This window comes from Castor canadensis, chromosome 15, assembly GCF_047511655.1.
Source record: "Castor canadensis chromosome 15, mCasCan1.hap1v2, whole genome shotgun sequence".
Classification (NCBI taxonomy): domain Eukaryota; kingdom Metazoa; phylum Chordata; class Mammalia; order Rodentia; family Castoridae; genus Castor; species Castor canadensis.
The window spans coordinates 37,097,210-37,110,518 of record NC_133400.1 but is presented as its reverse complement, the minus strand read 5'-3'; the positions used below and the strand labels follow the sequence as shown (position 1 = coordinate 37,110,518).

General features: G+C 34.6%; 1 protein-coding gene across 6 annotated transcripts in view; it reads left to right on the top strand.

The window, feature by feature from the left end:
* The window catches only part of Phkb (phosphorylase kinase regulatory subunit beta), a 205,941-nt gene that overhangs the window by 32,293 nt on the left and 160,339 nt on the right, over positions 1-13,309 (top strand). For all 6 annotated transcript variants that reach the window (XM_074056045.1, XM_074056046.1, XM_074056044.1 and 3 more), the window contains 3 exons: positions 5,596-5,685; positions 7,954-8,092; positions 10,090-10,189. In XM_074056045.1, the coding sequence (XP_073912146.1) occupies positions 5,596-5,685; positions 7,954-8,092; positions 10,090-10,189 (329 nt within the window). The remainder of the gene's footprint in view (positions 1-5,595; positions 5,686-7,953; positions 8,093-10,089; positions 10,190-13,309) is intronic.

Sequence of the window (13,309 nt, the reverse complement as noted above, 5' to 3'; positions counted from 1 at the left end):
ATAGAATTCAGCAGAGAATCCATCAGGTCCTGACTTTTCTTTATGGGGAGACTCTTGATTGCTGCTTCAATTTCATTTTGTGTTATAGATCTATTCAGGTGATTAAGATCCTCTTTGTATAGTTTTGGATAATCATATGTATCTAGAAATCTGTCCATTTCTTTAAGATTTTTGAATTTATTTGAATATATCTTGATGTAAGTCTGATGATTTCCTGGAATTCCATGATGTTTGTTGTTATCTCCCCTTTTGCATTCCTCATTCTCCTAATTTGCATTTTTTTCTCTCCTCATTTTAGTCAGGTTTGCCAGTAGTCTGTCAATATTGTTTATTTTTTCAAAGATCCAACTTTTTGTTCCATTAATTCTTTGTATGATGTTTCTTGGTTTCTATTTCATTGATTTCAGCTCTTTTTTATTATTATTATTTCTCTCCTTCTATTTGTTTTGGGATTTGCTTGTTCTTGTTTTTCTAGGAGTTTGAGATGTATCATTAGGTCATTGATTTGGGATCTTTCAGTCGTTTTAATATATGCACTCATGGCTATAAACTTTCCTGTCAGGACTGCCTTTGCTGTATCCCATGGGTTCTGGTAGGTTGTGCTTTCATTTTCATTGACTTCCAGGAACTTTTTTTTTTTTTTAATTTCTGCATTAATCCATTGGTTATTGAGACACATGTTGTTGTTATTATTATTGTTATTATTATCATTTCATTGTTGGTACTGGGGTTTGAACTCAGGGCCTCTCACTTGCTAGGCAGGTGCTCTACCACTTGAGCCACTCCTCCAGCCCCTTCCAGGAACTTTTTAATTTCCTGTTTTATTTCATCAATGACCCATTGTTCATTAAGTAATGAGTTATTTAGTTTCCAGCTGTTTGCATGTTTTTTGTCTTTACTTTTGTTGTTGAGTTCTAGTTTTATTGCATTGTGATCAGATAGTATACATGGTATAATTTCTATTTTCTTATATTTGCTGAGGCTTGCTTTGTGCCCTAGGATATGATCTATTTACCTCGTTTGATCAATGTAGGTTTGAAGTTTAATTTGTCAGAGATAAGTATCCCTACTCCTCCCTGTGTTCGGGGGCCATTGGCTTGGTAAATCTTCTTCCAGCCTTTCATCCTAAGCCTATGCTTATTTCTGTCGGTGAGATGGGTCTCCTGTAAGCAACAAATTGTTGGATCTTCCTTTTTAATCCAGTTCGTCAAATGGTGCCTTTTGATGGGGGAATTAAGTCCATTAACATTAAGTGTTAGTACTGATAGGTATGTGGTGATTCCTGTCAATTAGTTGTCTTAGTTGTTTGAAGGTTTGATTGTGTGTACCTAAGTTGAGGTTACTCTCTACTTTCTTGCTTTTTCTTTTCCTGTAGTTTGGTGCTGCCTGCCCTTTCATGGTTATGTTGGTCTTCACTTTCTGTGTGCAGAATCCCTTGAAGAATGTTTGGAGTGGTGGCTTTGTGGTCACATATTGTTTTAGTTTCTGCTTATCATGGAAGACTTTTATTGCTCCATCTATTTTGAATGATAGTTTTGCTGGGTAGAGTGTCCTGGGGTTGAAGTTATTTTCATTCAGTTCCCAGAAGATCTCACCCACACTCTTCTTGCTTTTAATGTTTCTGTTGAGAAGACTGCTGTGATTTTGATGGGTTTACCTTTGTATGTTATTTGTTTTTTCTCTCTTACAGCCTTCAATATTCTTTCCCTAGTTTCTGTACTTGTTGTTTTAATGATAATATGCCATGGGATAGTTCTATTTTAATCTGGTCTGTTTGGTGTTCTGGAGGCCTCTTGCATCTGTATGGGAATAGATTTCTCTAGATTTGGGAAATTTTCTGTTATTATTTTGTTGACTATATTGTGCACTCCCTTTGCTTGCAACTCTTCTCCTTCTTCAATGCCCATGATTCTCAGGTTTGGCCTTTTGATGGAGTTGGTGAGTTCTTGCATTTTCTTTTCATAGTTCTTGAGTTGTTTAACTAATAGTTCTTCGGTTTTTCCTTTAATTACCATTTCATCTTTGAGTTCTGAGATTCTGTCTTCTGTTTTGTTCTATTCTGCTGGATTGGCCTTCCATTTTGTTTTGCAATTCTGTTTTGTTCTTTTTCTGAGGTTTTCCATATCTGAGTCCCTTCCTCTTTAATGTTGTCTATTTTCATCCTGAGTTCATTTATCTCTTCATTAATGGTGTTCTTTGTTTCACTTTGGTGTTTATACAGTTCTTCTATGGTTTCTTTTATTTCGTCTTGTCCTTTTTCAAATTCTCTATTTTTGTTGTCTTGGAATTTCTTGAATGTCTCCTGTACAATTGGTTGACCATTTCCAGTATCATCTCTATAAAATTCTCATTGATTACCTGTAGGATTTCTTCTTTTAGATTGTTATTGTGAGCTTCATTGGGTTCTTTGGCATAGCTTATCTTCATGTTGTTTGAATCTGGATCTGAGTAAGTGTTTTTTTTCATTTCCCTCTGGTTCCTGTACTAACTTTTTGCTGTGGGGAAACTGGTTTCCCTGTATTTTCTGTCTGCCCATCATTGCCCTTGGTGTTGTTATTGTCCCTGTACTGTGATTGTCCCTGTACTGTGTGCAATTAAGTATTTTCTAGCTTGTAATAAAAACAATGGTGATATTTGGAATGGAAGGGTGAGAGGAGATCGAAACCAAAGAAGTTAAAGGAAAATGGAAAAACAAATAAGTAGAAAAAAACAAAATGAACAAACAACAACAAAAAGTTTCAAAGATATAAACAGGGAGAGATAGTGTACTAATCAACAGTAAGCTGAACAGGCATTAGATATACAGAGAGAGGATTGAAAATAAAAAAATAAAAAATAAATAAATAAAAATCTCCAAGTTCAAATGCAATAAAGCTTCAGTCTTAATTATTTTGGTGTTCGTCCCTCAGCCTCCCATCCTGGAGTTGGTGTCTTAGAAGTAGTTCTGTCGTTGTTTCATCAAAGAGGAAAAAAACTAAACAAAACAAAACAAAAAAACCTCCAAAAAAGTATCCCAAGTTCAAATGCAATACAGTTTCAGTAAGTTTTTCAGCATGCAGGTGTAGTTCAGTTGTTGTCTCATCAAAGGTAGGGAGAAAAAAAAGTAGTCTGGAGACAGTTCTGTGAATGGCTATCTGAGGCTGTGGCTCGCCTGCCCGCTGCTGTCAGCCTTCCATTGCCTGAGGCTTTATTTATGCAGATCTAAGGAGTGAGTTTAACAGTCACCTAGCCCCTCAGGCTTTGTTTACTTGAGTTCTCCTGGGCACAACCGCCACTGCTACAAGCTTTCCCCTTTCCAAGCACACTGGGGGAGGTGACACTGCACCCACTTTCTCAGGCTGGCATGTTTATTTATAGTTCATGTGCGAAGAGTGCCTTCCCCCCTCTTCTGTGGAGTTTTCCTCCTACCACCACTTTTACAAGCTCTCCCGCTCTTGATTGCTGGGCATGTGCCACTGCTCCTGCCTTCTCCAGCTAGCTCGTGAGGGGTTTCTCCTCCCCACTCTTCGGCGCTCATGGCACCCTGCCCTCTTTGCTACGTGTCTTTTTTGTTGTTATTGCTTATTATTCAGTTTTTTTTTCTTTTTTCCCTGGGTGTGGCTCAGTCTGTCCAGGGGTCTATGCTGATCTGGCCCACGGTTGTCTGTGGGAGTACCGCATACCGCTTAGCTCACCTTGTGGTCCACATCTTCCCAAGCCGTCTGGGCACTGCTGTCTGGCAGCGGCACAGGAGCCCTCCTGGTTTCTCCTTTTAACATGAAGTGGAGATGCTATGCGCAGGCTGGAGGTGTGGAGGAGTCAAAGTTTTGCCTCTTCTCGATGGTTTTTCCTGTGAGGTATATCTCCAGCGTCTCTCCATGATTTTACTTTAGAAAGCACGCGTTTTGCTTCCTCCCTCTAGCCACCATCTTGGAATCTGATTTCAGTTTTGTATATTCAATTTCTACCTTCATCTGGATACCCATATATTATTTATCTAATTGTAATGAAAGTATTTATTCAACTTTTGATGATTTTATTTTTCATATATAAATCAAAATACTACCTCTACTTATAGTAATCTAAATGTTATTCAATTAATAATCCTTTCCCCTCTGCAAAGGTATCCCCTCTTATCTCTCTCTCTCTCTCTCTCTTTCTCTTTCTGTCACACACACCCTTATAACTTGCAGTTATTGGACCTGTTATTTATTTCTTAATGGATGTCATTCACTAGGACTGTCTGTTCTCCCTTAGTACTTACTAAGTAGCAGTGGCCCTATTATTCCTTCCCAACTGCTGGCCTGCACTTACAGTTATACCTGCTCAGGGCTGATTGAGAATGCAGGAAGGCCCTTGTTTCCTATGCAAGATGTGGCAACTAGTTCTGATGATCTTCTGTCTGTTGCCAAATCTTTTTATTCTTTATAGTGGAACCATTCCAGTTGGTGCCATTATGAAGAGTATTTTCAAAGATGTCTTAACTGAGAATACATAATTTCCTAGTCCTTGTTTTTGTCTGTATCCATTTCTTTTCAACAAAAGTTAATGGAATTATTGCCAGAATGTATAGCTTCTTTCCTTACTTCCTTCAGAAGGTTTACTGTCTGCATAAACTTGAGGATTCCCAATAACCTGGTATATATTCCCAATAAGTAGCATAATGGAAATAGCAATTTTATGAACATAAAATGCTTTCATTTATTTTATAATCAGAATCTTAATGCATGTCAAAACAATTTATCTCCCTCTCCTCCCAGGTAAATTACAGGTTCATTTTTGTGCTGTGTTTTCAGAGCATATGGTATGCACTACCTGAAACTAGAGATGTTTTAATTGTGACCTTGAGATGTTGATGATTTGAGTGCTTTTAATGAGAATGAAACACAGTAAGCTGATGACTGAAGGTTCAGATGTCTTTCTTTCAGTCAGCAGTTGAGAAAGTACACTAGTCAAGTGAACAATTTTCTGTATCCATTTTGTGGCAAATTATCATAATTATTGTGTATTCTGTTGCTTTTGAGCAGCATGCTCTGCTAATGCCTTTGGGTAGTTTTCATGGCTGAGAAGTAGAAATGATCTCTGCTTATAGTCCAGATATTAAAGCAAGGATATTATCTACTCAGGAGAAAGTGGAGTCTTAAGATTTCAGTATAAAACCTACATGAATATTTGTGGAGTGCATACTTTGGATTATATCAGCATTATCCTTTTCTTTGAGGTTTTAGGGGTATAATTAATTGACAGAAGATTGCCTGATAAAGCATTATCATAACTAACAAGGTTTGGGTTTAAGGGTACACCATTAGATTTATTTCACAATAATGAGAATTTATTGAGCTTCTGACAACCACATGGATATTAGTTATATTTGAGTTGTGAAGACCAATACATACACCAATTAGTTGGATCTGAAAGGATCCTGTGACATTTAGAGCTCTTCAATATTTGTGATTTAGGAGGCCTTCTTCTCCCTCCTCCCTTACCTTGCTAGTGGTGAAACTTAGAAGTTCTCATATGAAAAATGCAAATTACATGTTAAATAATTTTTTTCATTCAGTTAGAACCTTTATGTGAGTGAAAATGCCTGAAACTGATTGGTTTTCATTTTTTTAGGCTCAGTTTATGAACCTCTTAAAAGCATTAATCTTCCTAGACCTGATAATGAAACTCTGTGGGATAAATTGGATCATTATTACAGAATTGGTAAGCAAAGTCTGATGAAAATGTAGTAGCTATGATTACTGTTTATCATGCCGTAGTTATAGTGTGTACATTATGTGGATGTTGGGATCGTGTCATTGATTAGACAGTTGTCTATTCCAATTATATATCTACAACAGGTTATAAAAGGAATCCAGCAGGTAGGTCCTGTCTGGTTTATGAATAATTTTACATCTGTCACCAATATTTCCTGTGTTTTTTTAACCTTCCTAAGCACTACCAGATTTAAGAACTTGAGAGTATTTCATAGTTAATACATAAATATTTGTTGTATGTATTAACTTGCTCATTTAGCTATATATAGTTATAGATAGTCCTGAACCTTTTATATCCATTTCTAATTCACTGAGATACAAGAGTTAATCTCAAGTTATTGTTATTAATATCCAATCCTAGGGTTTTTGTTTGTTTTATTTTTTTCCCAGATTTAACTTGGCAAGTTTTCTTTGAGTGAGCAACTTAAAGCTCACTCAAGTGAGTATGAAGCTTCTTTTTGTTCATCAGACCATAAATTGGAATATCTGTTAATTTTTTGCCAGGTTGCTTCTTTAAGCATTCGTTGGCCTCTTATGGTAACTGAGGGTTTCTTTTGTCTATTTCAACTTCATATAAGCTTTATTTCAACTTATTTTTGGTCACGATTCTTACATGCATTGTTAGATTGCCTTTTTTACTATGTTTGTAGCAATAACTAGATAAAAAGGATTAACTGCAGTTTTAAAAGAAATGGCAAAGTGGCTAAGAATCTGGCTTAAATGGTAGAGCATCTGCCTAGCAAGTACAAAGTCCTGAGTTCAAACCCCAATACTGCAAAAAAAAATTTTTTTAATTAAAAGCTTTTTAAAAAAAAAAAAAGAAGACGAAATGGCAACTACTTACTTTGGACTATGAGGACCAATTCTTTATTCTGTGAAAAATATTAAATATAGTGGTATTCTGAAAGAAGTGTTCGTGATAAGATTAGTTTAGTCTAAAAAAAACAAAATTTAATCCTTTAATCTCTGTGAAGTACTGGAATGTTTTAGACCTTTGAAAACTCATAAATAGTAGTCAGCAGCTGGTCATAGTGGCACACACCTTACAATCCCAGTACTCAGGAGACTGAAGTGGGAGAATTATGAGTTTGAAACCTGCGTGGGGTACATAGTGAGACTTTGTCTCATAAACTGTGTATGTATACAAAATATGAGCTATATTGCTTGGAGTAGAAAATTTGGGTCATTAGGTATATGCTTATATCAAGTATATTATTTTAGTACATCGAACAATGCTAACAATGATTATAACAATGATAGCAACTATGTACAAAACAGTTTTAAAGCCAGAAAAGGAAGTGCAATGTGACAATTTTCAGATTTCCCTTTACCGATAATTGAAAATCATTTGGGAAAGAGAACGAAGCCAAGCAAAGTCAATTTCAGAGTGCTAAGTTAAATAAAAAGGATTAATTTGCCATGCTAAAATAAAGTGTGTGTGTTTGAGAGAGAGAGAGAGTGTGTAACAAGGGAACGCAATATTCATTCATATTTAGAGAAGAATAAAACTACTTTTAGGAAGTATAAAAGTGTAATTTTGGTGTGTTTCTTTTCCTATTTTAGGACTTCTATTAAAGATTATAAAATATTAATTTCAAACTTGTTTACTTAAGTATTATGTTCACAAACAATTATTTATTTAGTTGTTGCTGTCTTTTCCTGTGGTTTACAATATAATTAGTAAAATGAGCATATTCCTGTGAATATCAGGCAAAATTAGTCATCTGTGAAATACAGGATTCTGACTTGGTCACAGTCCATCCTCATCCTTTCTAAATTGTGAATGATTTTCTTTACTTGTACCATTTGAATTGGCCTGTCATTTAGAATAGTACACTTTGTTGTACATTTAGTTTTCCTATTAAAATGATTTTTTTTAAATATTGTGTTCAGTATTTTGGTTAATCCTTTTTCCTTCTTTACAAGACTTGAATCATATATTAACATTAGCCTGGATATGCTAAAGGCTTTTAAAGTTCTAATAAGTTGAGTCTTTTAATCAAAACTGTAAAGACTCCTTCATGCAGGGTGTATTCTGACTTAGACTACGATGACATGAGGTAATTTAACATCTTCAAAAATTTTATATTAGAACTAGGTTTAGAAATAACAAAATTGTCAGAAATGGAATTAAGAAACCAAGAGAATTGAAATATTGAACTCAAGAAAAATAGCTAACTGTACAATTCATTCCTTGTCTTATCTTCCATTGTAGTCAAGTCAACATTGCTGACGTATCAAAATCCAACCACAGGACTCTTTCCAACTAAAACATGTGGTGATGATCAAAAGGCCAAGATCCACGACAGTCTATACTGTGCTGCCGGAGCCTGGGCTTTGGCTCTAGCATATAGGTAAGCTGGTGTGTGCTCTCCTAGTAACTCTAGGACTAGGGAGTCTTTCTGTAGGACCAAGAGAAATTGAGCAGCTATCTTTGTGTTCTGTTGCTGACTTGCTGTGTGACCTGTGGCTGTTCATGTCCCCTTTTAAACCTCTAATCCCTTTCATTTCATAAGATATACTCACCCAAGAAGACTTGAGTTTGGGCTCTTGGGCATGCTTCTACCTTCTTCACCTTTATGTTCCATCCAGGTTCATATTTAGCGATGGTCTTCATCCCTTAGTTCACTGACTTGCGTGCCAGTTGTTTCTAGAAATATTCTCTCATTGTCGCACATAGAAATGTGCTTTACCAATTTTTTAGGCCTCTGTAAGTCCAGTCTAGTTGTCAACCAAGGTCCTTTACAGTAGTTATCACAGAAGATTAGAAATTAGGTGCTCATAGATTAGCATGAACATGGCTAGATTGGGACTAAAGAAATACAACAACCAAATGTAATGCATGATCTCTGAATAGATCAAATATTAAAAATAAAAGACTCTATACATTTTGCAGATCTTGTGATAAATTTGAGTCTACACTGTGTGTGTGTCTATATATATATGCATGCTATATATATTATATAATACAATATCAGTTTTAAATTTTTTGGGTGTAATAATGGTGTTATTGTTATATAGAAGAATGTTTTGTAGAGGTGCTTTAGAAGTATGCAGAGTGAAGGGTCATGATATCTGTAGCTTAATTTCAAATAGTGAAGATAAAAGCATGGAAAGAAAACTGTTAACAATTGTTGAGCTAGATGGTTTATTCATTGTATCATACTTTTAACTGTTTTACACATTTGAGATGTTTTGGAATAAAATGTTGGTAGAAAATTGCTTTAAAAGATCTAAGAGTACAGCAGCGTATAGACAAAAGTCAGACATTAACCTTTTCCCAAAAGGCTTCAAACATCTGTTAGAGAACTAAAAATTCTTGCTTTTCTGGGCACATTGTTTATGTACAAATTTTCACCCCAGACCTTTGTGTTTGATATTAGTTAGGGAAATAGAATGCAGGGCAAATTCATACTAGTTAATTTATTCCTTTTCCTCCATAAGAAAAGAGAAATGACATGCCAATGATGAGTAACTTACCTTTTTCTGACATTCATCATACTATGTTAAAATGATAATCATTTTTCTGAGTGGTCATACATGATCTGTGGAAGTAGAGGTTAAATACAGCGTACTTTTATGGAGGTATGAGAGTTTTTATCAAGTGAGGAGGATTGTGAGATAGGTTAAGTGAAACAATAAATACATCATTTTAATTTTCAATAGTAGATAATTCTCATCCATTTTTAAAAGTCACTGGTCTATAATTAAAAAAAAACAACTTATGCATAGAAAGAACATCTTTACTTAGTTTAATAGTTAGAATTTATCTGTTCTTTATTTTTAAAAGCAAGAGATGTAAAGTATGGCCAACTGATTTTAGGTTAAGACCTAAAAATTTATGTGAAAATACATTATGTATCATGCTGAAAGTATAAGGACATCCTTGACTATGACTAAAATGCCCAACTTTGCAGGCACAAACAACATGGCAGAACTTGTGCTTCTTTAAATACACGTGGTTACTGCATAACTTAAAGTGATAGATATTTAAAGTTCTTTCTATTCTATAATAGTGAATTTAAAAAAATTTTTGGTGGTTTTTCTTCCAATATAAAAATATCCTTTGAAATTCAGCCAAATCATTATAGAAAATATTGTATGCAGTTTTTAAACGAATTGGCTTACTCCCTTAAAAGAGGAGAAAATTTGCACAAGTTTCATCATAGGATTTTTTTTTTTTTGGTGGCATATCTAAATCTGTTAGGAAAATGGAGTTTCAGTGTGACAGAATTAGTAGACATCGCCAGAATGCAGGATTAGCCAGATAGTTAATACTTAATTATCAAAAGCTCTACTTCCTTTTCAGATGCATTTCCAATTTGTTTCATGAGTTATCTCTCTCACCCAGGCGCATTGATGATGACAAGGGAAGGACCCATGAGCTGGAGCACGCGGCTATAAAATGTATGAGAGGAATTCTCTACTGCTATATGCGTCAAGCTGATAAGGTAAAACACTGTGATGTGGCCTGGAATTCTCACATCGTTCTAAGGGATTAATTTAACCAGTATTGCATTAGCATCTTCTAAAAAAGAATGTACTTTGAAAATGTAAAGCCATATCCTAGGGCAGTCTAAATAGGTTAAGATAGCCTCTGCCTTCTCAGTACATGGTTTTGAAATCCTGAAATTGAGGAATACCTTTAGTGAAAGATGATTGAGATTGTTTGTGTAGACTTGAGTTTGTTCAAGTCTACATGTGTTTTGCATCTGGTGTTTGCTTGATGAAGATTCAACTTTTCAGGAACCTTACATATATTCATAATTCTCACTGACATTTATATTATTTAAAGAAAAATCCTTGTTACAATTACTTTTGGATATGTGAATTGCTCTGGTTAAAGTGAACTTTAAAAATACAGTCATTCATTTATATGCAAAGGCACTAGGAGTTACAGGCTTAGAAAATTGAATTTATAAGATTGGGTGAAATAAGAGAAAATATAATATACCTAACATTTCTTAACTTGTAAATCTCTATACAAATATAATGTGCTGTTCCCTCTACTTAACTCCCCTTCTATGACCCCATGGTCTAATACAGTAAGTGTCCATATATGAGCATCAGTACATCATGAATCCCTAAGACCACCGCCAGGTTTGATAATTCACTAGAAGCATTCACAGACTCAGCAGATAAGTCATTGTCTTGCCTATGGTTTATTATGAAGACAAAGCATAACCAGCAAAGTGATAAAGGTGTCTGGGGCACAGTCTTGGGAAAGCAAGGTGTTTTTTTTGTTTTTTTTTTAGAAAAAGCCCATTGGAGTTACACAGATGTACTTATTTTCCCCAGCAACTTACTGTGTCAACACATGTAAAATGTTGTCTACTAAGGTAGCTCATTAGCGCTCATTTGCTGTTTGAGTTCATTAGAGCTCACAGGTTTTTATTGCTCAGAGGTTCTCATTGGTGGCTTGTCATGTGGGTTCCTTTAGCACTTGCCAAAATTAAAGACTCCCAGAAGGAAACCAGGTATAGCATAAACAGTACTGTTTGTATAAACAGTGTAAGTAAATATGGTATAGCCACTCTTAGGTGGGAACAAAATTCTAATTCCCACATACTAGCCAAGTTTCACATTTATAGTCTTTTCTGAGGTTTGTGGGCTTACACCTATTATGTTAACTCTTTTTTCTGATAATCAGTGCATACTGATACACTGGTTTCTAATCTATTATTGATTCTGTTATGCTAGACAAATTAGTTAACTTCTATGTACCTCGATATTTTTTCATCTGTAAAATGCAGGTCCCAGTAATAGTTCCCTCATATAGCTCTTAAAAGGGTAATGAAGTAATGTGAAAAGGACCTATGGTGCTTGTCTGGGTGAACATACAGTAAATTTTATTATCATCATTAGAATTTTACATTCTCCCTTCTAGACCATGTGCTTCAGATGTCTTCAATTTCTACATATTAGCAAAGACGCACATAGTAACTGCTTACTAGTAATATGTAGGCAGTTTTTTGTTTTATCATTTATTATTTTGTATGTTTTTAATAATATGAAAATATTTTAAGTCGTACTTGAAATGGATTTTTAGTGTGATGCCAAATCATCCTATGACTGTAGTTGAAATTAAAATGTAAAAAAATTTACCTTGTGTCAACCAAATATAGCAACAAGAAAATGTTACTTGGCAGAACAAAGTACATTTATTCACCAGCTGAAAATAGAGATATAGGACAAACCTACTATTTGTCTTCTGAGATTTAGATATGCAGATGATTATTGCCAAGGTTTTTCAGATGCTTGAAATAAACTAGTATGTCATAGATTGATATGCTGGAATTAAATTAATATGTCATGGTATATTGGTGTAATTGGGATTAAAGTTACTTTTTCCTAAGTGAGGTTGTACTGTTTATTTCCCAAGTATCATTCACAAATGCCTAATGCCTTTATGAATTCAGATTTTCTTTCTAGGAAACACTGTAAGAACCATGAATTTCATGTTTTTGCTAAACAATCTAATACACTTAAATTAGAACTGTTTATCAGAAAGAAGGCAGTAATCTAATAGCTTAAGATGTATTTTTTCTTTGTAGCATGTTTAAGCCACAAAATCATGGCCTTTTCTAAATGCTCAATTTTAGTAATCAGTTATCACAGTTACGTTTTCATTTAAGTAAAGCTTGAATGTGACTTAAGTTGTTTGAAAGCTGTCAAATTGTAAAGAATTAGTGTTGCTTTCTTTATATAGCTATGAGTTTAGACCATTAAAATATTGAGTTGGATCACATTGATATTTGTGTGTATCACCAAATGTCAGTGTTTGATACTTATGAGTAAAAGATGCTTTATATGCTTCATAATATTTTTATTTTGAAATCTTTCTTGATCCCCATAACCTTTTAAATTAAGAAAGGACATTATTACTATAATCCACATATGAGAGTGAGGAACTGACTCAGATCATGGTGATCAATGTTTCTTACCATACCTGGTTTTTTAAATGTTGAATCCAGAGCCTCATGCTTACTAAGTAAGTGCTCTACCACTTTAGTCACTCCCCCAGTCCTTTTGTTTTTAAAATTGGATCTTCCTAACTTTTCCTGGGTTGGCCTCAGATTTGTGGTTCTCTGGTCTTCCAACCCTGAGTAGCTGAGATTACAACTGTGAACCACCATGCTTAGCCCTTACTATACTTCTTATTGGTCCAAAACATTCTTGTCTTCCATCCAGGCTTGGCTATTTTCTTCAAGATTTTGTAACTTTAAAGATTAGGAACATATTTTTTAAATGTGAAATGTTTATCTTTTGGGGTTTCCTTAAAACTAAAGCAAAGCACATTTGTAGTGTTCATTTGCCAAGCCCTATCTTCTTTGTCTACTGAAGTAAAACCATGACCTAAAAAGTCCAAGGTTTCTCCACTTTCATTGATTTCTTGTGCTTCCTGATATTTTTTTTTCTAAAAACACAAGCTAATAGAGGTATTTTAAGTTTATTGAGAAGTTTTGTGAATATATATAGAATTGTCCTTGATTTACAGAGTATAAAGCAATGTGATTTCTGCATTTTATTGTGTTGACTACTTATTAATGTCAGGAATGTTTAATCTCTTA